Source organism: Pleurodeles waltl, chromosome 2_1, assembly GCF_031143425.1.
Source record: "Pleurodeles waltl isolate 20211129_DDA chromosome 2_1, aPleWal1.hap1.20221129, whole genome shotgun sequence".
NCBI classification, from domain to species: domain Eukaryota; kingdom Metazoa; phylum Chordata; class Amphibia; order Caudata; family Salamandridae; genus Pleurodeles; species Pleurodeles waltl.
This window is the reverse complement of record NC_090438.1, coordinates 274,976,230-275,001,076: the sequence shown is the minus strand read 5'-3', so window position 1 is coordinate 275,001,076 and position 24,847 is coordinate 274,976,230. Positions and strand designations below refer to the sequence as shown.

At 47.7% G+C, this 24,847-nt stretch overlaps 1 protein-coding gene across 1 annotated transcript in view; it reads left to right on the top strand.

Moving 5' to 3' along the window:
• LOC138263236 (transmembrane 9 superfamily member 2-like) overlaps positions 1 to 24,847 on the top strand; it is a 696,131-nt gene that overhangs the window by 572,107 nt on the left and 99,177 nt on the right. Inside the window, exon 16 of the mRNA XM_069212440.1 lies at positions 6,310 to 6,481. Coding sequence (XP_069068541.1) covers positions 6,310 to 6,481 — 172 coding nt within the window. The remainder of the gene's footprint in view (positions 1 to 6,309; positions 6,482 to 24,847) is intronic.

Here is a 24,847-nt window from a genome sequence, read left to right as displayed (position 1 = left end):
TTATTGCATGGGGTCTCTTCATGCCCCTTCCAGCATCCCTGTTATTCGCTGGTCCCTGCCATCAGCATCTTTAACCCTTCCTTCCAACAGTGTCAGTCTGTTCCTGCAGATACCACTTCAGGTCCACAGTTTGGGGATTTAGTTTGTGAATTACTGATTCTGTGATATGAAGTTTGTGTGGATCATCTTGCTGCAGACCAAGGGCAATGGTGACTGTGTCCACTTTTGTGAGAAAGTAGCCTCTTTCTAGCATGGTTACTCCCATTTTTGATTATATAAAGGTACACTGTTCCAAAGGCACTAATATAGAAGGAAAAGGAATGAAAACAGGGGAGACCTGAAATCTCAGGAGCAAGAGCCCTCAAGCATCACTCTGGATGACTGGTATCATCATCGGGAATAGCTCCTCACTAGGCCGGTACTGCAATGCCTAGTGGGCACCCCGTAATGGGGGCTCTCAGCCGAATTTTTAGATAGTGACTGGAAAATTCACAGTGCAAAATACGGGTGCCGCAAGTCACCACCCAAAGCAAAAAGAAGTGGAAGAGGTTCTAAAATTGGTTATTCATCCATAAACTTCATCATTTAATCGGTCTAGTATAACAAGGATGAAGACCAAGGTTAAAAGCAATTTTGAAAGTGAAATTGAGGATTATGCTCATATATCTTCCAAAAAGTCAATAAATGTACTAGAGTGTCCTAAAAAAAAATAATTGAAGGAAACCTCTATGTGATGGTCGACATGTTTCGCGTCTATTGGTCTATCCAGATCCACTGACGCTTCATCAGGACCTACATGACTCGGTAAGTAAACCTCTTTAGAAATACATGAAAACCAGTCACTTACTTTAGTTGACTGGTAATACAGGTACCCTGAAAAACAAAGATAAAATCGCCAAAAGAGTGTGAAACAGATCTCACTATTATAAGAAGTATCAAATGAGAAATGGCGCAACCAAACTCTGGTCAAAAGAAAAAATGACAATGAATAGGACATTACACAGGGAAAATGCTTACCACCCCCTACTTGAGAACAGGTTCCATGGGTATTCATCCTTGTTATACTAGACCGATTAAATGATGAAGTTTATGGATGAATAACCAATTTTAGAACCTCTTCCACTTCTTTTTGCTTTGGGTGGTGACTTGCGGCACCCGTATTTTGCACTGTGAATTTTCCAGTCACTATCTCAAAATTCAGCTGAGAGCCCCCATTACGGGGTGCCAACTAGGCATTGCAGTGCTGGCCTAGTGAGGAGCTATTCCCGATGATGATACCAGTCATCCAGAGTGATGCTTGAGGGCTCTTGCTCCTGAGATTTCAGGTCTCCCCTGTTTTCATTCCTTTTCCTTCTATATTAGTGCCTTTGCAACAGTGTACCTTTATATAATCATTCTTACTGGGAGATTGTACACTGGACCAGAAATACTCCCGGTCCCTTCCTTTTTTTGTTAGTATTTTTATTTTTTTTGTTAGTACTCCCATTTTTGGCCTGTTTGTGAGTGTCTGTGTGTTTTGCCTGTCTCACTGGGATCCTGCTAGCCAGGACCCCAGTGCTCATAGTTTGTGGCCTATGTGTGTTGTCCGTATGCTTAACTGTGTCACTGAAGTTCTGCTAACCAGAACTCCAGTGCTCATGCTCTCTCTACTTACCAAATTTGTCACTACACTTCAGTGACTCCATATTCCAATTCTGATTGGCACACTGGGCCCCCCCTTATAAGTCCCTGGTATATGGTACCTATGCACCCAGGGCATTGGGGTTCCAGGAGATCCTTATGGGCTGCAGCATTTATTTTTCCACCCATAAGGAGCTCATACAAACCTTTCATCAGGACTGCCACTGCAGTCTGAGTGAAATAGTGCACACACTATTTCACAGCCATTTTCACTGCACTAAGATAACTTATAAGTCACCTATGTGTCTAACCTTCATTTACTGAAGGCTAGGTGCAAAGTTACTGTGTGTGAGGGCACCCTTGCACTAGAAAAGGTGCCCCCACGTTGTCCAGAGCAAATTCCCCGGACTTTGTGAGTGCAGAGATACCATTATAAGCGTGCACTACATATATGTAAATATATATATGTAGCTTCACAATAGTAACTCTGAATATGGCGATGTGAGGTGTCTAAGATCATGGAATTGTTCCCCCAATCCAAATCTGGTATTGGGAGGCCAATCCCATGCACCCTGGGGGCTCCACCATGGACCCCCAGTACTGCCAAACCAGGTCTCTGAGGTTCCCACTGCAGCCCCAGCTCCTGCCACCTCAGACAGGTTTGCCCTGGGTACTGAGCAGCTCAGTCCCAGGAAGGCAGAACAATGCATTTCCTTTAGGAGGAGGGTGTTACACCCTCTCCCTTTGGAAATAGGTGTTTCAGGCTGGGGAAGGTTAGCGTCCCAGAGCCTCTGGAAATGCTTTGAAGGACACAAATGATGCCCTCTTTGCATAATCCAGTCCACACCGGTTAAGGACCCCCAGCCCCTGCTCTGGCACAAAACTGGACAAAGGAAAGGGGAGTGACCACTCCCCTATCCATCACCACCCCAGGGGTGATCCCAGAGCTCCTCCAGAGTGTCCCTGGCGTTAGCCATCTTGGATTCCAAGGTGTGGGGACCCTCTGGAGACCTCTGATTGGCCAGTGCCAGCATGTAACGTCAGAGACCCCTCCTGATAGGTGCATACCTGGGTAGGTAGCCAATCCCCCTCTCAGGGCTATTTAAGGTCTCTCCTCTGGGTGTTTCCTCAGATTCGGTTTGCAAGATAACTCCAGGACTCCTCTGCATCCTCTACTTCAGCTTCTGACTGTCAGATCAACCGCAGACTGCTCTAGGAAGTGCTGTAACTGCAACAAAGTATCCAGGACGACTCCTGTGACCTACAGCTTCAGCTCCAGACAGCATTTGCAACAGTTTCCAAGGTGTGCACGCTCTGAGGACTGCCTGTCTTCATCCTGCATCAGAAGAACCGAAGGAATCTCCTGTGGAGTGACGGAGTCACTTCCCTGCATCTGCAGGCACCCTTCTGCGATGGCTACCGGTACTCTGGGACTCCTCTCCTGACAATGAGCATCCTCCCTGGCACACTGGTGGCAGACCGAAGTGACCCAGACTGTCCAGAGGTCCAGCTGTCCAAATTTGGTGGAGGTAAGAGCTTGCCTCCCCATGCTGCAACAGTACCCCATGTGCACCACGCCTTCTGCAGCTCCTTGGACTTCTGTGCACTTCTTACAAGAATCCTTTGTGCACAGCGTAGCCCAGGTCCCCAGCACTCAGTCCTGCGACGCACTGCTCCCTGAGTTGTTCTCCAGTGTCGTGGGACCTTCCTGTGTAGTGCTGCGACGACCACACTTTGCATCTTTGTCCCAATTTTCTGGGACTCCCATGGGTGCTGCCTGGTCTTAAAAGGGCTCTCAAAAGTGCTGAGAGCCCCCTCTGTCCCTCCTGGGCCCAGGCAGCTCCTTTTTGACGCAAACCGTGCTCTTGCTTGAACCAAGACTTGTTGGCGGAATCCAGAGACGCAAACAGCCTGCATCCAACAACTCAACATGGGACACCACCTGCACCAAGCAGGAACCCCCAGCCATCTTCTTTGGTGCTCCTCTGTACTTTTCTTCTGACCGGAGAATCCACTTTTGCACCTTCTTCTAGGTTGGCAGGGACTCCTGTCCTTCCTGGACTTTTCTTTGACTTCTGGACTTGGTCTCCTCTCTCCACAGGTCTTCAGGTCAAGAAATCCATCATTTGTTGCTTGCAGACTTGCCTGGTTCTTGCAAAATCTCTTATCACGACTTGTAGTGTGCCCTGAGGAAACTTGCTGTACTTTACTCCTGCTTTCCTGGGCTCTGGTGTGGGGGTACTTTACTTACCTCTGGTGTGTTCCTACAATCCCAGCGCCCCGCTACACACTACACTTGCCTGGGAGGAATTTGTTATTCGCACTCCACTATTTCAGTATATGGTTTGTGTTGCCCCTAGGCCCATTGCAATCTATTGTATTTTCTACTGTACTATTCTATGACGATTTACTTACCTGATTTTGGTTACTAGTGTATATATTGTGTATAATACTTACCCCCAGAAGGAGAATTGCCTCTAAGATATTCTTGGCCTTGTGTCACTAAAATAAAGTACCTTCATTTATGGTAACACGGAGTATTGTCTTTTACTGTGTATAAGTAGTTTGTAGCTGTAGTGGTATTGCAGGGGCTTTGCCTGTCTCCTTGTTCAGCCTAAGCTGCTCTGCTACAGCTCCCTCTAGACAGCCTAAGCTGCTAGAACACTGCCTCCATTTCACTAATAAGGGATAGCTGGACCTGGTACAAGGTATAAGTAATGTAGGTACCCACTACAAACCGAGCCAGCCTCCTACAACTTTCCTCTCTAATGTTTTCCTTTTCTCCACTATAGCTTCTAGGATCTTGCCTAGTTTAGTTTGAGCCAATTCTCCTGGGTCCACCACCTCTGGTCCTGCCAGAGACCTCTTACCTCTGCCATCCATTTGTCGACAGGGTAAAGTTCTACCACCGAACTAACGGAAGAAGGCTTCTTGCTTATTCAGAGCCTGCCCATCTGTGCAGATGTATCACATTGGAAGGGGGCCCCTATTTTCTCCAATATGTTTGCTGTGCATTTGTGATCCCACACCTTGCGCTTGTCATCAGAGGGACGGTGGGGTTCAGAGGCATTTCGAAATGTGGCTCTAAGTAGCTTGACTTGCCAGTTCTCCTCACCCAGTGTCTACCCGATGGCTTATTGCTGCAGATGGGGGGGGGGAACGTGCGGATGCTGTGCCTCCTATCACCAGAACCAACTAGGACAAAGAGCTATCTACCATCGGGAAGAAAGTGGCCCACTTTCCAACATCCTTAGGCATCAGCTTTTAGGTTTCTTTCTCCATTTTGGGCTTCTGCTGGGCGTAACTATTCTTTCAGTTAGGCCCCCAATGTCTAAACTTATTGTCCATAGTTGAGCAAAACACAAATTTAAGGGGTCGTGGGATCACTCAATTGCCTGTGGCGGGGAAGCATCCCAGTTGGGTACAGCTACCACTCCGGGAGCAGACCTCTGGTCCACCAGTCCATGTGCGTGGGGAGAAAGGTGGCACTCTCAAACCTCTTCAGCTGCCATCCATTGAGCAATCGGAGGGGGTGTACGCTACCCCCACAGTGCCACTTCTCAGCAAGGCAGGGTGTCCCATAATTCCCTGCAGTCTTCATCCAGTGTGCTGAGTTGGCTAAGGGGCAGGAAGCAGGGGACAGCCCCCCCCCCCCTCCTAATAGGCTGCTCTGCCTTCCTGACAAGAGTCTAAGAGCGGAGGGAAGCAGTTCCCTTCATTATGTCCCCCAAGCCTGCAGTGAGGTGGTCAGGGGGTCCCCCATTGTCCATGGAACACTTTTACTCACCTCCCTGCCCTTTGGCGCCCCCCCTATGGATCAGATATTACCACTACCTCCTCACCTGATAGAAAGCAGAGAGGTGGAGTGGGGTGTTCCACTGTTCAGCCTGTCTGCTCACTGCAACTTTGTGATCTCTGGGACCGCCACACTGCGCTCAATTCCTCTGCCATTTCGTTTCAGTTCCCCGGGCATGGTTTTTGTGCTATGTGCAAGCCTCGGATCACTGCATGGCTGCCATTATGTTTATGTGCCACCTCATGTGCTTAGCCGGCCTGCAGGCGCTCACGTGGTTGGTCCGGCCTCAGAAACTGGTGGCGCGGAGTTTGAGTCATGCAGGGATCTGACTGTGCCAATATGTATCGCAGCTTGCTGAGGTGATGCAAGGGTTCTCGCAGTCATGACAGCCGTTTTGCACTCCTAGGCCACATCCCTCCCCACTCTCTTTGATTTGCACAACATGATAAAAAGCTTCATGATAATGCAGAGCTTTGTTTTTTGATCCATTTCAGCCTAAATAATTTTCTCATAAACCTGAGCACTGCAGGCATCGTGTTTTTCCCCCATATTTTTTATTCAGAACGTGTCAAATATTTATAGATAAATTACAGAGGCAAAGATAGAAAACTCTTCATTGCAGTAAACCCTCTCTATTCACTGGCCTTTTCTTAGTACACCACGGAGAACGTATTGCCAATGTATGATCTATCCCAGTCATCTGGAAAAGCAGATGGGGAACATTATATAACAGAAGTATTGTCAAAGCACTCTATGTTAAACCGAGAACCAGTTTGCTACTGTATTATAAATTAATATATATAAAGATAAGCTCTTTCTGCATTTTTAAGAAGAGGAAGTAAAGTTGCTTTTCACGTACATTGTGTCAATTGTGCTCGTTTTAATTTGTACAGGATTACCATTGGTGGTGGAGGTCGTTCCTGACAAGCAGCTTTTCGTCAGTCTATCTTTTTGTCTATGCAATTCATTACTTCCTCTCCAAGCTCCAAATAACTGGAATGGCAAGCACTATTTTGTATTTTGGATACACCATGATAATGGTCTTAATTTTTTTCCTTTTTACTGGTAAGTTCACAAACTGTTGACTAATAGTACTGCAACAATGTTCATATGATGCACTGACTTCAGTATTATTTTGATTTATGTTTAACTTTCAGATATTGTTTCCAACTTGTTAATGTAAATTAGCCTTTATTTCCTGCTCATTGTACCTTGGGTTCGCTAACAGTTTTATTTAATTGGCCAGTTTCGGCCTATATTCCACACTGTTTTGTATAAATGCTTAACATAAAATTCCCACACCCGCTGGCTGATCACAAATGAGAGTACAGCCTAAGAAGGGACCTAAAGTCACAGTCCCACAGGACAGATTGGGTTAATTTCACTAGGTCATTTAATAGGCAGCCATGCATGTTTTACCCTGCTCACCCATTGAGTCTCCCACCACCCCTCACGGAGTGTTAAGGTAATTTCCAAGCAACCACTGGTAAAAGCCAGAAGAAAGGGTGGCAGAACAAAACCTTCCTGACCTGCCACCTGCCCAAAAGTGAAAGACCAGCCCCTCTTACAGCAGGAGGACTCTGCCTGACACACGGCCCTGGCAACCTTTCTGCTCCAGCTAGTGCCTGGCCTCCACCCACAGAGCCTTCTTTATTTTCCCCTTTCTGCAGCCTTCTGGCCATTTTGCATGCTGGGGCTGATGATTCCACTCTATATCCAGTGGGGAGGATGAGGACACCTGAGGTTGCCCCCTCTTACCTCTAACAGAAGATCTTCTGTCAAAGCATAGAGCAGCTACACTGTTCCTCAGACTTCACCCCTTCAACCTTCGTCCTCGGGATTTGAAAGTTTACCATTGTTTCAGTGCTCTCTACCTCAAAAGGGTTTAGATGTTTTTCTTCCTGGAGAAAAAGAGCCTGTACTAAAGCTGCATCTTCCAATAAATTAGTTGTAGTTTCCCAGTAGTGTAACAATACACCTTTAGAGTCCTTGAAGCTTAGACTGAACATATTTTAATTTTCACTTTCGTTTCTGGAATAATGTATGAATATTGGGACAGTAAAGGGATATTTACCTGTTATTTCAGCTTGCCGATAGATCAAGGTTCTCTTTTCAGATTGCCTGTCAGGGTGAGATTTCTGAAAGGATTACTGAGCAAATCTCATTTGCAGTTTCTAACCCCTTCTTGGAATTTGAACTTGCCACTCGCATTCCGTAAGGCTCACAGTTTGACCTTTAGCTATTTCTTCAGCAAAAAGATTGGAGGAGCTGCAGGTTTTATCAGCTTCATTATTGTTCTTTGATTTCTAATGATGAGGCTACTTTGAGGATCCAGCCTTCCTTTATACAGAAAGGTTTTTAGGGTTTCACTTTTCTCGGGTAAATTCATTTCCTGCCTTCTTTCTAATCTCACGCACTCCTAACCTTTGTAAGATTGACGACAAGATTGTAAAGGTGGTGCCTCAGAAGGACCCTCAGCCACTGCATACACTAATTAAAGGAAACGGGGATAGCACAGGATTCTGGATAGGATATGGCAATATCTTGTTCTTCCTCTAATTTAATTCTAGTTGTGATATCTATTCTGTCCTTTAGTTGTGCCATACCATTGGAAGTTTCATGAACCCTTTGCCCACTTGTTTCATAATTGCCAGAAACCCTCACCTCTTCTTCTGTATTGATCCTCCCCCTCTCAGCTTTTCCTTCAGCACATTGTATGAGACTTATTTCCGGCTTCCCATTGTCTCGTATGAAAAGACGTCACACTAAAAACAAACCGTAAAGATCTCATTCCCTACCATGTGATAAACATTTCACCTAACTTTCAACACTGTAGCTGTGAGAGAAGTCTGTCCTTTATTTGCCATCAATATCTAGTACATTTAAAAGCTCCAAAAGTTACATAACAAATTTAAACCTACTGTTGGAACAATTTTTATTTTCATCATGGAAACCAAAATGAATCTGGCAAGGAAATTGTAAGCCCCCACCTCTCTGGCTGCCGGATATCATGGCCCTTATTCAAGCAAGCTTTTGAAGCTTTTTATTTTAGAATAATACTTTATCTTGAGAATACAGATAAGATCATCATACTAATGTTATGCTTTTTCACATTTGGATGTTGTCCAATATTAACTCAATCAACAACTGTTCTTGTTATAACTTATATTTAGCTGTAATGTTGGCCCCTCTGCTTTTTTCATGCCCCATGATCCTCCCCATCTTCCTTTTATAATATGCAGAAGCTCTGAAATTCCAATGTTCAAAGGCTTGCCTCCAGATCCAGACCAGTCTATTGCATTATATCATCTCTCAATAAAGTTGCCTCACTCCTCATCCAATTTGGGATTCTGATCATTTATAGATCCATTTCTTGTATTTGGCCACTTACAATACATCAGTCAACGCTCTTTGGGATCTGATAGAAACTTCTAGTTGCAGGTTCCTTACCTTAAAATTTCTCCCAGGTGTCAGCCTGGATCTGGAGATTTTTCTGGAGCAGTACCCCTGCGCGTCATTAATTGGCATCGGTCGGCTCCGCGTCCATCATCGTATGCATGGATATGATGTTGCAGGACCTATGTAGGAACCACCCCGGCACACTGACGTCAGGTCTTTTCTTCCGTGCCATCCGAAAAAGAGCTTCCCCCCACAGTCACTTTCTGACCTTTTTCAACTTTTTGTCAAAGATTTTTCAGTGTTTAGACTCCTGGTACGTCGAAGATGTCCTCACGCAAGATCTGGTTCAAGCCCTGCGGATCCTGTCATTGGGAGATGTCCATGAAAGATCCGCACCTCGTGTGCTTTTGGTGTTTGGAGCGCAACCCCAACCTGAAGTCGTACTCAGAGTGCCTGGTCATGAGTACGAAAGCTTTGAGGGAGCTGTCACAAAAGCCACTTGAGACCCGGCGCTCAGCTCGACATCACTCACGATCTCATTCGAGAGGAAGGCCCAGAGAACGGTTACATAGCCCCAGTTCTTCATCGTTCCACTCCAAGTCATCGGGCGGTCGGTTAAGTCAAGGCATAAGAAGAAGTTGAAAACGAACAAACGTTCTTCGACTTCACCCTATCCGTCAGCCGACGCAACAAGGGAAAAGGAGTGTTGTGGTTCCAGGCCTTCATCCTCTGAGTCTGCATCTCAGTTGGCTGCGCGCCTCCCTAAGTTTCCAGGAGCTGGACCGACCCCTGCCCTACTCCATGTAAATGTAAATTAGCACTTGTATAGCGCACTACTCGCCCGTTAGGGTCTCAAGGCGCTGTACTCATACCGCTATGGAACCCCTCCTGGCTTTTCCCTGTGAGGCGCCCACTCCTGAGCACCCCCAGGGTGAAGCCAGGCATCCAAGCGCTGTTGGGGCCGTTGTGGAGATTAAGCAAGCTATTGCCCAGAGTTGCAGAGTGGGACCCATGAATTAGATTAGGCACTGAGGCGAGAATTATCTGGTCAAGGGGAATTGAGCCCAAGACCTGCCGAAGCGGGACTTGAACCCTGGTCTTGAGCCAGATCTCTGCTTCAGGGTCTGCCGCTCTAACCATTGAGCCACACTTCTACTCCATGAGTTCTATGAGGCCTTGTGTAGTAGGCTGTCTCAGTTTATGGTGTATTCCTATGGTGTGGCACCCTATACTGAGTCCAGGCAACCCTTAGTGATAGTTTTTAGGTGTCCAGATAGCAAAAACTCTCTAGGGATGACTGTGGTGAGCAGCTAGAGCTTATCTAGGAGGATTGTAAAGCACCAACCACAAGAAAGAACCACATCAGGTGTTGCAAAAATAATGGTTTCTTTATTACAACACTACAAGCTAAACTAGCATTGGTATATCTCTACCTGGAGATATCTACACACAAAATATACAGTTAAAAATAATCAGAAATGGCATAGGAATACATGGGGCCCTCTGGGGGGACCAAACCATATACTAAGAAAGTAGTAAAAGAACTGGAGGTGCCCAACTAAGGTAAGTGTGTTCGGATCTAAGGGACTGGGAGAGTAAGGAAATAGCAGAGGTAAGTAGCTGTTATCCCACAGGCGCCTGGGTGCAGTTATCATCGAGCTGGATGTCCCATAGACTAACACAGGGCCGTCGCGGTTGGAGTTTTATGAATTCAGGACCCTTCCCAGTGGACCCTGAGGAAACCAGTTGGCAAAAAGAAGGTTGGAGACAGCCCCTACCTGGAGATGCCCAGAAGACCGGAGTACCTATGCCAGAGAGCCCAGGTGCACAGGTGTGAACTGGCATCAGAAACTCTAGTTGAAGTCAATGGCAGCCTCAATTGTCCAGCTGCTGTTGCGACCCGTGGACCAGGTCGGTGGAACCAGAAGGTGGATTCTGGATGAGAAGAACCTAAAATGAAAGGGATAGTGTCCAGACCACTCAGGGATGTCCAGGCAGTGCATGTAGGCAATGCCCACCCTCTTGGAGTTGAAGTTCCTGCAGGATGGTGAAGGCGAAGTCCAGCTGCGGAGTCCAGGAGGATGCAGGGGATCATTGGAATCGCCCACGAGCTGTCCCATGTCGGTCACTGGACTGCAGGAGGGTCAGTGGCCAGCAGGACCAACAAACCTTGGCAAATGCACATAGTAGTTGAAAGGTAAGTTGTAGGTTTTTGAGGACCAGCAAGGTCCTAGTGACAAGACCCTTGGAAAAAAGTCAGGGCAGGCCTTCAGTAGGAAGCAGAGCCAGCCGGAGTTGACAGAGCCCCCACGAGTGACCCACTGGCAGTAGGCAAAGGGAGTTGCAGGGAGGCCTTAAGGGCACAATAAAACAGAAGTCCCACATCTCAGGAGCTGCAGAGTGGAAGCTGATCTTGGAGCTGCAGAGTGCTGGAGGCTGAGGCTTCTTGGAGCCTGAATATCTCCTTGGAGGAAGAGCAAACAAGCCTTGGCAAGGGCAACAGTTGTGATGTACAGGGGTGCTGTTGCAGTGGCTGCAGCAGGGGCCAGCAGTCTCCCAAGTGGATCAGAAGACAGGAGGGACCCAAATAGGACCACAAAACCACCACCTGTGATCAGAACCTTCACGTTGCCCATGGGACAGCAGGATCCACCAGCTGGTCATCATCTTAAGGTGCCTGCAGATGCAGGGGAGGGACTCCTTCACTCCAAAGGAGATTCCTTCTTGCTTCTTGAATGCAGGCAGAGTCCTTGTGACCCTGGAGGATGCATGGCCACGGATGTTTCAGAAATCTTGCATGAGCTGGAGAAACAATGTTGCAGTGGGAGCCCTCCCAACTGGATACAGTCTTGTTTCCGTTCCAAAGCAGACCAGCAGAAGAAGGTTCCTGAGGGCAGGAGCAGAAGATGTCTTGCAGAGAGTTCATTGAAAAGTCTTGCTCGATGACTGAGGAACTACCCACGTGGGAGATCTTAAGTAACCCTAAAAAGGGATTGATCACTCTCCGAAGTGACCCACCTATCAGAGTGGATCAGGGACGTCATCTGCCTGGCCTAACCATTTAGATGCTCCCACGGGACTCTGCACATCTTATTTTCAAGATGACAGAATTAAGTGGCCACCTGGCCAGAGTTCTGTGCACCTCCCTAGGGAGGAGCTGGACAGGAGGGTGGTCACTCCCCTGTCCTTTGTGTAGTTTTCAAACTGTATTATGCAAGGAGGGCACCAAATGTGCCTTCAAAGCAGTCTGGTGACGCTCAGAGGCCACCCCACCCAAGCCCAAAGTCACCTGTTTCAAAGGGAGAGGTGGTCACACCTCTCCGTTGCAGGAAATCCTTTGTTCTGCCTTCCTCTGCTTGAGATAAGTTCATCAGCAGGAGGGCAGAACAGTCTCTAGGGTCGACAGCAGCAAGAGGTGGCAGTCAGACCCCGTAAGGCTGCATAGGCAGAGCTGGGGGATTCTCTAACGAACCCCCAGAATACAGGGGAATCATGCAACTAGCACTGGAATCAGTGTAGTTACATGATTCCAACATGTTTGGTAGCAAGCGTGCCTAGTTTCTTAGAAGCCATTATGTAGTTGGACTACTTGTGTTGACTATTGTCCACTACATATGTTAAGATGGTTTCCCCACACTTATAAAGCTCAGAGACTGAAGTCTGGAGTTTGTCGGGCTACCTTGCTAATGGAGGAGTATCCTCACACTTAGGGACATGCACCCTGCCCTTGGGCTGAAGGGCCTACCAGAGGGGGTGACTTATAGTGCTTAAGTGCAGTGACTCTGATATCAGGTTAGCCTTATATCGGTGGTGAAAGGGTGAATGCCCCATTTCACACAGGCTGCATGGCAGGCCTGCTGACACAGTTTGCCTGGGCTCCTATGGGTGGCACAATACATGATGCACCCTATGGGAAACGCCTGGTGCACCAATGCCCTGGGTACCTAAGTACCATATACTAAGGACTTGCATTTGGGCACCAGTATAACAACTGTGTTGTGAAGGTACCATTTTACCAAATTTAGGGGAGAGGGCACTGGCACTGTGGCCCTGTTAGCAAGATCCCAGTGCACTACAGTCCAAAACATACTGACATGAGGCAAAAAAAGTGTGGGGGGAATACTACAACCAGAAATGAGCTTACTGCACGATGTGCCTCAAATTTGGGCAGTCTGACTCCGCCAGAGTGTCTTCTGGCCCAGCAGTCCACAGGGCCCCCCTCAGGTTCCATGCCAGAAGCTTTGGCCTTGGATCTGAGGGGCACTCAGGGAGCTGTTCCTGAATCCGAACCAATGTCAGTAGTACCAACTTGACCTTTCCCGAAAACTGTTTTGATGCTTCTGATGCTGCCCGTGCCCACGGTCGGCGTCAACCCCATTCTCATTGCTGACTCCAACACGGAGCTAAACGCCGATTCCAACTTCAACAGGGATCTTGCTCCTTAGGTCGGATTCTGACCCTTATTCTCTTGGGTTGGGGTACGGTGAGGATTGGGAGGGGTCCCTGGACCCTTTGGAATACCAGCTTGGGGATTCCATGGACTGACTGATGGACCTGGGTGATTCTAGTGGTCTGCATACTTCCCCTGACGCTGGTATGCTTTCTCCCCCTACTGTGAGTACAGAGGAGGGAGCATCCTACTCCATGGTGGTGCGGCGAGCAGCTGAGGTCCTGGGCCTCGAGCTGCCTTCAGTGGCAGTCAGGACTAACCTCCTGACCGAGGTGCTTCAGCCTGGGGCTTCCACTTCTGAACCGCTGTTGCCCTTTACTGAAGCCCTCACTGATGTCCTGCTGGGGTCCTGGTCCTAACCCAGCACAGGTGCTCCAGTGAACAGGACAACCATCTTGACCTTCTTCTAATGACTCGGTGTTCCTAAAGCAACACCCAACTACTGAGAGCTTGGTTACCCAAGCCTCTACATCCCCAGGAGTATTCCCATCTACACCTACAGATAGGGAATCCAAGAGGCTAGATCAGCTTTTCTTCCTCTAGCCTGGCACTGTGGTCAGTGAACACTGCATTCCTTTTGCACCATTACACCTATACTTTATGGGACATGGTTGCACAGGTGCAAAGGTGCTACTCCCTCCCCTTTAAGACTACTCCTCCATACATGACACCATCATACGATTGGATTACTGAAGATCACTTGGCACGTCTATGCAAGGAGGTTTTAGCTCTGTTGGCCAAGGGAGCCATAAAGAGAGTCCCTGTGTCAGAAGTAGGTCATGGTGGTTGTTCCTGCTACTTTATGGTGCCCAGAAAGTACAAGCACCTCCGCCCTATCCTTCCTCAGGAAGAAGTTCAAAATGCTCACTCTGGCTCAGGATCTATCTGCCCTGGACCCAGAAGACTGGATGGTACCGTTGGACTTGCAGGACACCTATTTCCATATTCTCATCCTGCCTACGGTTCACGGTAGGCCATGAACACTTTGTTTACAGTGCACCCCTTTGGCCTTGCAAGTGCCCCTTGGGTGATCACGAAGGTGATGGCGGTGGTTGCAGCTCATCTGCGCAGGTCGGGGTTTCAGTCGGGGTTTCAGTCTTCCCCTACCTCAACGAATGGCAGTTGAAGGCGGGTTCGCCACAGGCTGTTGTTTCCCACCACCAGAGTACGGCAGACCTCCTGAATTCACTCGAGCTTATCCTCCCGAGCAGCGAGTCCAGGATATTCAGGCTATGATACCAATGTTTCAGCATCTCTCCTGGATTTCAGTGAGAATGACTTTGAGGCTGCTGGGCCTCATGGCCTCCTGCATCCTGTTGATGACGCATGCCAGATGGCATATGCAGGCTCTGCAATAGAACCTGAAGTTCCAGTGGGTGCAGCATCTCCGATATGGTCCAGATCTCAGAGGGAACTGCAGAAGATCTGCATTGGTGGCTTTTTAACGTGATTGGGTCAGAGACAGAACCCTCTCCCTTCCCTTCCCCAACCAGACCTGACAGTAGTGACAGATGCATCACTCCTGGGAGTCCGGCCTCCACATCAATCTTTTGGAGCCCAGGGCGATCAGACTACCATTGAAAGTATTCCCTCGCTCAAAGAGCAAGTAGTGTAGATGTTCACGGACAACATCACCACCATGTGGTATTGCAACAAGCAGGGCGGGGTGGGGTCAGGAGGCTCTGCACTTCTGGGCATTGGCTGGAACATCAGGGCATTTCCCTGGTGATTCAACACCTGGCGGGATCTCTGAACGTTAGAGTGGACAAACTCGGCTGACCATGTCTGGTCGATCACGAATGCCCTTTCCATCCAGAGGTGTGGCGCAAGGTCACTTTCAGCAGTGGGGAGAGCCTTGGTTATATCTGTTCGCCTCTGCAAAGAAAGCGCAGTGTCAGCAGTTTTGCATCTTGGTGTATCCAAGGCGGCATTCGCTCAGCAACGCTTTTTGTCACGAGTGGAGCTCAGGCCTCCCGCATGCCTTTCCACTCATATCACTTCTGCCCATAGTTCTCAAGAAGATCAAAAGTGACTGGGCCCAAGTCATCCTTGTGGCACTGGACTGAGCATGAAGAGTCTGGTATCCTTAACTATTGAGCATGGCCATCGATCCCCCGATCAGACTGCCCCTTCGGGAGGATCTTCTGTCGCAGCAGATGGGGAGGTTTCCCCACCCAAAACTGTCCAGCCTCCGCCTTCTTGCATGGAGATTGAGTGGTGGCAGTTAACAGTTTTTGACCTTCTGCCCGAAGTCTGCAACACTATCTTGGCAGCCAGGTGTCCCTCAACCAAAACGTTATACGCCTGTTGATGAAACTAATTTGTTGCATGGTGCACAGACAGTCTATTGACCCCCATGTCTACCCCTATTCCCGAGGTCCTTTTGTTTATACTTTCTTTGACTCAGTAGGGCTCAGCTTTGGGCACCATCAAAGGTTATTTGTCTGCGATCTCTGCTTTTGTGAGACTACATAACCAGCCTTCATTGTTTAAATCTCTTATTGTTAGTAGATTCCTTAAGGTTATTACCCATATGTTTCCCCCATCATCATTCATAATGCCTCATGGGATTTGAATCTGGTTCTTACTTTCTTATTGTTTACTCCCTTTGAGCTGCTCTATAATTTTCCTCCCAGGCATCTGATGTTGAAAACAGCATTCCTTAAGGCCATTACATCTGCCTGCAGGGTCAGTGAGCTGCAGGCATTGGCATATAAGCCGCCCTACCTTTCCATCTATCTTCACAAACTTTGCACCAGGGCTTCTTTTTGCCAAAGGTGGTCACGCCCTTTCATGTAGGCCAATCCATCGCCTTGCCTACTTTTTATGCACCCCCCTCATCCTTCTAAGGAAGAGGAGAGACTCCACCGCCAGGACCCAAAAAGAGCGTTGGCATTCTACCTCAATCATACCAAAAAAGCCAAAAAGTTCCGGGTGGATGATTAACTCGTTGTTAGGTACATAGGTGGATTGAAGGGCCGGACATTGCAGAAAAGAACCATCTTTAGTTGAGTTGTTCTCTGCATTAAAATGTGCTACGCATTTGGGTAAAAAGCAACCGCAGGAGGGTTTGCATGCTCATTCTACCATAGCAACAGCTGCAACCACTGTGTTAAGACGTGGAATTCCAATCCTGAACATCTGTCAGGCAGCAACGTGGGCATTGCTGCACATGTTCAAACACTACTGCCTGGACAGTCGGGTCCGGAGGGACTGGTACTTTGCCAGTTTAGTCTTGCAGGGCTTCCTAGTATGATTTTGGTTCGCAGACCCACCGCCAAGGATGGTATTGCTTGGGTATGTATTCTAAGGTAAGGAATCTGCCCCTAGAAGTCCCTATCAGATGGACTAGTTACTTACCTTCGGTAACGCCTTATCTGGCAGGGACATATTCTAACTGCAGATTACTTACTGTCCCAGGTATCCTCCCCGCAATGAAAACTGATTTCTAGGGACAGGGACTTCCCTTTCAGGGCCCTAGTTCTGACTCACCAGTGGTCATTGTTCTTTAAGGCTGGAAAGTCGTGGAAATAAACTGATGTCAGCGTGCCGGGGTGGTGCCTGTATAGGTCCCGCAACATCATATCTGCCGTGCACAACACAGACAACGGTTGCGGAGCCGACTGACATTACCTAAGGGTGCCCAGGAGTACTGCTCGAGAAAGATCTCTGGATCCAAACTGACGCCTTGGGGAAATTCTCAAGTAAGGAATCTGTAACTAGAATATGTCTACCAGATAAGGCATTACCAAAGGTAAGTAACTTGATTGTCTTGCAAAATCTAAAAATGCTTTTTTTCACTATTGCAATGGATGTGGAGAACCATCTCCAGAATAGGTGTGTGATCTCAGGCATGGTAGATGATTCATGGAGCAGTGCTATTTCAACATATGATATGTCAATCCTTAGCCATTTTTTGATGTCTTTCCATATATTATTCCCTTATTTTTGTAGTATATTACAATCCCATAAATTAATCACAGTGTAACAATTGTGTTGTGAACATTTCCAGCAGGAAGGTGTGTGACTGTCCCTTTAATTTTAATGTGTGTGGCTAACATTGCCATGCATGCAGCATTTTTAAATACTTCAACTTCGGCCTTGTGTATCTCAACCCACTACCGTGTTTTTAAGCAACTCTTTCCAATCTTCCCCCAAGTATTTTTACAAAACCATTTTTATTGAACGAGCACTGCTTTTAATTACGATTCCATGCAAACAAATTTTTTAAGAATAATCCTGGGTCCAATAAGTTATAAGCAAATTTAGTTTAATAGATTTAGACCAATAAACCCCATACACGTCCTCTCTGTGTCCCTTCTCTCTGGTGGTTCAATAACACCCGCATCACACAATCGATTCAGTTCCTCTTTAAGTTGCTCTCTCATTACTAAATGAACGTTCCTCACTTTATGAGTTTTGGGCACACTCCCTGACTTTACCATTATACGATGCTCAGATTTCTTTAAGCATCCTAACTCTTTCGCAAATAATTTGGCTAACTTTTCTTGCCAACTATCAACCTTTCCTGCTTCAGTCAACAACACTTGTTCAGGATGATTAGGGTCTAATATTATGCCCAATGCTTTTTGTTCTCTCCATCCCAAAAGTGCCTTTCCTTTATCAACCACATATACTTTTACCACCTGACAGTCTATCTTTATACTTTAATTGACAGTTGAAGTAACCCACCATGGGAAATTTCGTCCCACAATAGCCTTCCGGTTCCACATCAGGAGGTAACAATTCGCACTCACCCATATTTCTCCCTACCTGTCTATCAACTATGGTATAGGGAGAACATGAATCTGCCCATAAAATTTTATACATCAGACATACCATCAGACACCACTAATACCTCAATTGCGCCTTCTCCAGTCCCGTCATCAGAAATTTTGCTATCATTTTTGTTCACTAAATTCACCCTATGTCTGTGTTCCTTTAAATGCTCCGACCTACACATACGAGAAAAATGTCCTATTCTTTTGCACTTAAAGCACTTCGCCTTAGATGCTGAACATGTTGCCGCATCAGCCATATGTTTTGTACTACCACACCTATAGCATAAACGCTTCTCCTTTGTAACCACACTCTCTTGCACAGTAGGATCCCTTCGTCCTTTGTGCACCACGTTTACCTTCCTATTGCTCATTCCTTCTTGACTACGTTCATCACTCAATTCTTTGACATACCTAGATGTATTTTCTATACACCTGGCTATATTGATAGTTTTCTGCAATGAAGAATCCTTTAACTCTAACAGTTTTTCTTGAATCTTTTCATTACTAGTTCTATTTATGAATTGATCGAGCACAATCTCTTCATGCAGATCCTCGAATTTACAAGTAACAGCTAAGGTTCTTAATGCAGCTATATATTGCTCCACAGACTCACACGGTAACTGGAACCTTGAAAAGAACTTATGCCTTTCCACCACAATACTGTTTTCTTGCCATAGTTATCCTCAAGAGCTTTCATGGCACTCGCATACACATCAGACGACACATCTTCAGCTTCCGACACTTCCTCCCCATCCCCTTCATGGTTGCTTGTCACACCACGTGTAACTCTGGGTAAGGTACCTTCAATCCATAAGCAATGCTTCAAGAGTGCAAGCTTTCTCGAAGCTTCAAAAGTTATTCCACCCACAACCTCCAAATAAGTCTCAAAAGTCTCATGCCAGTCTTCCCAAGCCATCACTGTAGTTCCTGGACTTTGTAAAAGTTTCTGTGGAGCTAAAATTGATGCATCCATGAGGAGATATATTTTAACCCTAACAAAATAGATTTTGAAATATGGCCAAACTCACCAGAGTTACTACTACTACCTTCAACAATTATACACTTCGCACTTACATGTAAAACATTCCAATTCCAACATAAAATCAAGTAAACTACAATGCAGTCCCACACAAAACAAACTAAAATAACAAAAGTAGTCCCTGTTGTCGCCGCAACTGAATTATGCTTTCAAGTTCAATCCGATCTGCAAAATAGCCTATGAAATGCAATCCATTTGTACTAATCCGTCCGGCGCTCGCCCTCGTATTCCTTGACGATCTCCTACCGTCGATACCACATCCTCTTTGATGTGTCCGTGAAAGCTTTGTCCTCGAAACTCCTACGCCAAATAACGTTGACGTGGCAACTTAATCATGCAACGCGTCATGTGGTTAGCGTCACGTTGCCTAGAAACGCTCTGATGCCGCAAGACGACATCAGCCTTCACGCGGCTCCAATTGAAAAGGTCAGTTCAAACTAACACACATGCACGCGTGTGTTCTACTTTTTTTCAAATGTACACATCAGCGCACACGGTTTCAACCTCCCCGCAATGTATGCAAACAAACCATGGCGCTTGCTGAAAGCACGGCTCAACGTTACCACGAATGCATGCAAGTATGCCGCAACACTTGCTGACTTCCTCTTCGGGAAATAACTCAGTGACAGCTGTATTTTTAGTGTAAAAGGTCATTTATTAGGACAGGGTTGCATAAGCAAAATAACCTTAACTTTTATAACGTAAACCGTAACTTTATTAACGCCCTCCCTTTAACATCTGCCTCGCTCATCCTTCCCCTTCAAACCCTTATTTCGTTTCCATTCCCCTACGCACTCCCCTTTTCCTTTCATGCCCCATTTGGTTCGTGCGTACCCCCACTCAGAGCCTTCACCTGCTTGTTTATTCCCTGGAAGGGTGGCCAAGCCCGCATCTGGCTCACCACCCTCCCCCATCTACTGCTCGCTCTCTGCTGCAACCTGCCCTAACTGACAAGTAAACCTCCCCCCTTTTTTGCCCTACCTCTAACTTCCATCCTTCAAAACTCTTCTTCCAATTGCCGGGTGGGTGGGAGGCCAAACTATCCGCACGATGGGTCCGCGCGGAAAGAGGCCGGTCCCTCCACCCCCAACCCTTTTTATTACCACCCCTAAGACCCACCCCCACTTACCTTACTCCCAATCCCCTGTCCCGCCGTCACTTCCTTTCCCCGAACCGTCCCGCGGGGAAGACTAGAGCGTTGCTCTATGCTTCCCGCGGGCCCCCTCATCGGGAAATAACTCAGTGACAGCTGTATTTTTAGTGTAAAAGGTCATTTATTAGGACAGGGTTGCATAAGCAAAATAACCTTAACTTTTATAACGTAAACCGTAACTTTATTAACGCCCTCCCTTTAACATCTGCCTCGCTCATCCTTCCCCTTCAAACCCTTATTTCGTTTCCATTCCCCTACGCACTCCCCTTTTCCTTTCATGCCCCATTTGGTTCGTGCGTACCCCCACTCAGAGCCTTCACCTGCTTGTTTATTCCCTGGAAGGGTGGCCAAGCCCGCATCTGGCTCACCACCCTCCCCCATCTACTGCCAACCAGCACCAACCCACTTGGCGTTGTGCTGCCCCACCCCCCCCCAGACACGCTACTGCACCCCGCGCTACTCATTTCTTGTTTGTAATCCACAAATTCTCTCCCCACAACTCCTCAACCAGCAGTCTCAGATCTGTCAAATAATACGCATTCCCTAGTGTGGACAAGTGCACCCCATCATCTCTGAATAAAGCTGCCTCCTGCTCCGTAATATTTTCATGCTTTAGTATCTTTATCCCCTGAGCCCAGCAGAACACTCTCATCGCTCTGTTAAGTTTCCTTCGAGCCCGTTCCATGGCTCCGTACTTTACTGCCCCTCTCCACACTCTACGTGGAACAAACTCTGTCCAAACCAAGCATGTACCATGCAGTTTTTTCTTGAGAATCTCCAAGTCCCTCTGCATGTGCTGCAGTAGCGTGAGTCCTGATAATTTTACCAAATCATTCTCTCCCAAATGAATGATCAACAAATCGGGACATCCCCAGTTCGATAAGTTAGTAGTGATGAAAGGAAGCAGGTTACCCCACCGCATTCCGCTCTTCCCCCACCATAGCACCTCGTGCCGTCTGCTGGATAGTCCCAAGGCCCGACCATATATCTGCTTCTCCGCGAACTTCGCTGCCCAATGTACAAATGAATGGCCGACCAGCCATGTCACCGTCTTGCCCTGCGATGGACCAAGCGCATCTCCTGCAACGGAAAAATAACTGTAACATGTGTTTTTGAACATCCAAACCCCCCCCCCCCCCTCAAACCAAAAACTTTGAAGCTATCCCTCCTCACATCTCAGGGTCTAACGTATCGTTCACAACACCTTGATCTCCAGCGGCCTATTGCCCTAATCTTTGCCCAGTCCCAACCCAAATGCGCTGCAGCCGTGGCCGCCCCAATTCTGAATGAATGCGTGCCAAAATCCATGGCCTGACGGCCCACACGTCCTAAAGCCATCCTTAATACTCGCAGGAACTGAAAACTGGTGAGCTTGGAGCCTGACCTGTGTGTGAAAACCCCTGCTTCTTTGTTCAACCTGCCTGAAAATTGCCACTTACTCCATTCCGCAACAGGGCAGGCCAACACGTTGCCCCCTTTTTCTAACCATACCCACTTACCCCTGCCTAGTTGATCGGTTTTTGATCGTCTAAGCCAAATCCCTAAACGGCCACCGTGCGCGCACACATCCTTGTAGCGTACCCCCACCGCCCTGCCAACCCCCAGCAACTCTGACACTCGGAAAGCTCCAAAAAACATCCACACCATGCATAGTCGAAAAAATGCCAATTCGTAATCGTCTGCGCAACATACCGGCAGTACGTGTAACAACTCCAGTAATAAATCAAAATCAATGGGCTCCCTGGCCGCTCTACCCTCTACCGATCTAATCCTGCCCCAACCTTTCAGCATCCTTCCCAGCAGATCGTTTCTTGCCGGGTCGTGATCAAAAAACAATTTCCCATAAAACGATACCCCTGCCAATTTTCCCCCGATAGTGGCTGCTGACAGACCTTTCTGAATCATATGCAGCACAAAACGCAACGCCCGATGCTCTAGCTGTCTTTTGCTCTGTCCCCAAAAACTTCCTATAAACCGTTCAAAAAACTGAAAATCCAACCAAGCCAGCCGGTAACTTCGCCGAGTAGATTCCGCTAAGGACATCTCCACCAGCCCTGTGATCATGCCCCCCATTCCTAAATGTCTGCCGGGACCGGTGTCTTGTTCTGTTCTGCTCCTGGCGCCAGGTTGCGGAAACGCTGCCACTGTGAACGAGACAGGGAATCCGCAATCTCGTTGAAAACTCCTGGAATATGTACAGCTTTAAATATCACATTCAGAGATAAACATTGCAACATAAAACGGCGCAACAAGCGCAACACCCTCACATCTCTCGCCTTCTGTCTGTTCACCAGCTCGACGACCGCCATATTGTCGATTCTGAATAAAACTGTCCTGTTTGCCAATTCCTGTCCCCATACCGCCATGGCCACCAGGAGGGGAAAAAATTCCAAAAAGGCAATACTTCTTCCCTGTTTTAACCATAATGTTGGCCACGCCTCCGCGCACCACCGGCCGTCCCAGAAAATCCCAAAGCCATGCGCTCCCGCCGCATCCGAAAAAATCTGCACCTGCCACACTGTCTCTTCTTCACAGAACCACATAGATACCCCATTGAATTGTTTCAAAAATGCTTCCCACACTCTCACATCTTCTCTAAGTCCCGTCGACACTCTTATTCTGTGGTGTGGCAAAACTGCACCCGACATGGACAAACCCAATCGCCTACAGAAAGTCCTTCCCCCCCCTAACTACCCTGCAAGCAAAATTGAGATACCCCAACAGCTTCTGGGCTGTCCGCAAGTCGATTTTTCGTGCCTCTTTCACAAGACCCAAGAAAACCAGTATCTCCGTTACCTTCTGTGCTGGTAATCTGGCCGTCATAGTATTGGAGTCCAACTCAATACCCAGAAAAGTTAGTACCGCTGCGGGGCCTTCAGTTTTTTCGGGTGCCAAAGGCACTCCCATCTGTTGTGCCGTCTCCTGAAAGATTGTCAGGGCCCTCTGGCATTCTCCTGAATTCTTTTTCCCTACGAACAGGAAATCATCCAAATAATGGGTCACCGCATAGTGCCCACTACTTTTTACAAACACCCACTGCATGAAGGTGCTAAATGCTTCGAACAAAGCGCATGAAATTGCGCAACCCATGGGCAGAACCCTGTCCACATAGATGGCCCCTTCAAACTGCATCCCCAGCAAGTCAAAGTCCCCAGGGTGTATTGGTAGCAACCGAAAGGCAGATTGTATGTCGCATTTTGCCAGTTCTGCGCCATTGCCACACCCCCTGACCAATTTAATAGCATCATCCACCGACGCATACTCCACTCTGGTATCTTCTGCCGCAATGAAATCGTTAACCGATGTGCCCTCCGGCCATGATAGGTGATGAATCAACCTGAACTCACCCGGGGCCTTCTTCGGCACGACTCCCAATGGGGAGATCATTAAATTCTGACTTGGCCACTCATAGAATGGGCCCGCAATTCTACCTAATGACAGCTCCTTGTCCAACTTCTTCCTAACCACTTGAGGTAGTTCCTTCGCAGACCGCAAGTTGTCTGCCCAGCGCCTCTCCCGCGGGCCTTGGTAGCTGACCCTGAACCCCTCTTGAAAACCTACAGCTAACTTCAACGCAGCTGCCTCATCCGGGTATCTGTGAAGCCATGGCAAGATAAAATCTACCCTAACTGGAGTAGGTCCCCCCTGGAGCAGGAGCGCCCTGGGTCCCTCTGCCTTTTGAGGCCCTCCATTGCTCGGAGGGGCTGGAAAGTGAAAAACATTGTGTGACCGGATGACGGCCCCCGCACTTGGAGCAGTCGTGTTTAAATTTACAAGGATGTCTGGAGCAGAAACCCTTGTTGAAATTCCAGCACGCTCCTGTCGTGCTAGGTGTTGTTTTCTGTCCCACACCCGCTCCCCCGGAGCGGGACGTGCCTGAAATGGCTTATAGATCACCGGTAAACCACTCGCTGTATGAGTTGATGCCATGGATTGCGATGACGCCATCCATTGCATCCATAATTCTGGGTCGACATCCCCCCCATGGCTTATCTGGGTTAATGCTCACCCGGGCTCTGAACTCTTCGTCGTAACTCAGCCAGGCAAAACCCCCAAAATGCATCTGCGCTTTCCTAATAATGTCCATGTATTTAAATAGCGCTATAGCTCTGTCAGGGTATTTCTCACAATAAATACTCGCAAAAATCAGAAACACCGATGTCCAGTTATCCATATTGATTGGGACCCTCGGCCTACGGGCCAGCTCCCACTCCTCCTCCTTAGACCCTTCCTTGGCTTGTATGTCCCTATGTAATAACTTAAAAACGTCCACATACTCGTGTCTCCATATTCTGGCTTTCGTTTTCTCCGCCACATGTGAGCCCAAAGGCATAGCCAATCCCATATAGGGTAGCCTCTTTTTGTGTTCACCCCCTTCCTTCGCTTCTGCGCCTGACTTCTCCCCTGTTGCCTTGTCTCCACCCTCGCCCTCGGTCGTGGCTCTGGCTTGTGTCCCTGTACTTTTTTCCCCCGCCCTGTTTATCCTTAGCTGGTACTGGGTCAAGTATCGAACCATCACCTACTCCTACAGACTTGTAAATTGGCGCATCAGCCCCTTTTCCGCCATCCGCCCAGACCGACCACCATTGCCCTTTACCTCTTCCTTGTG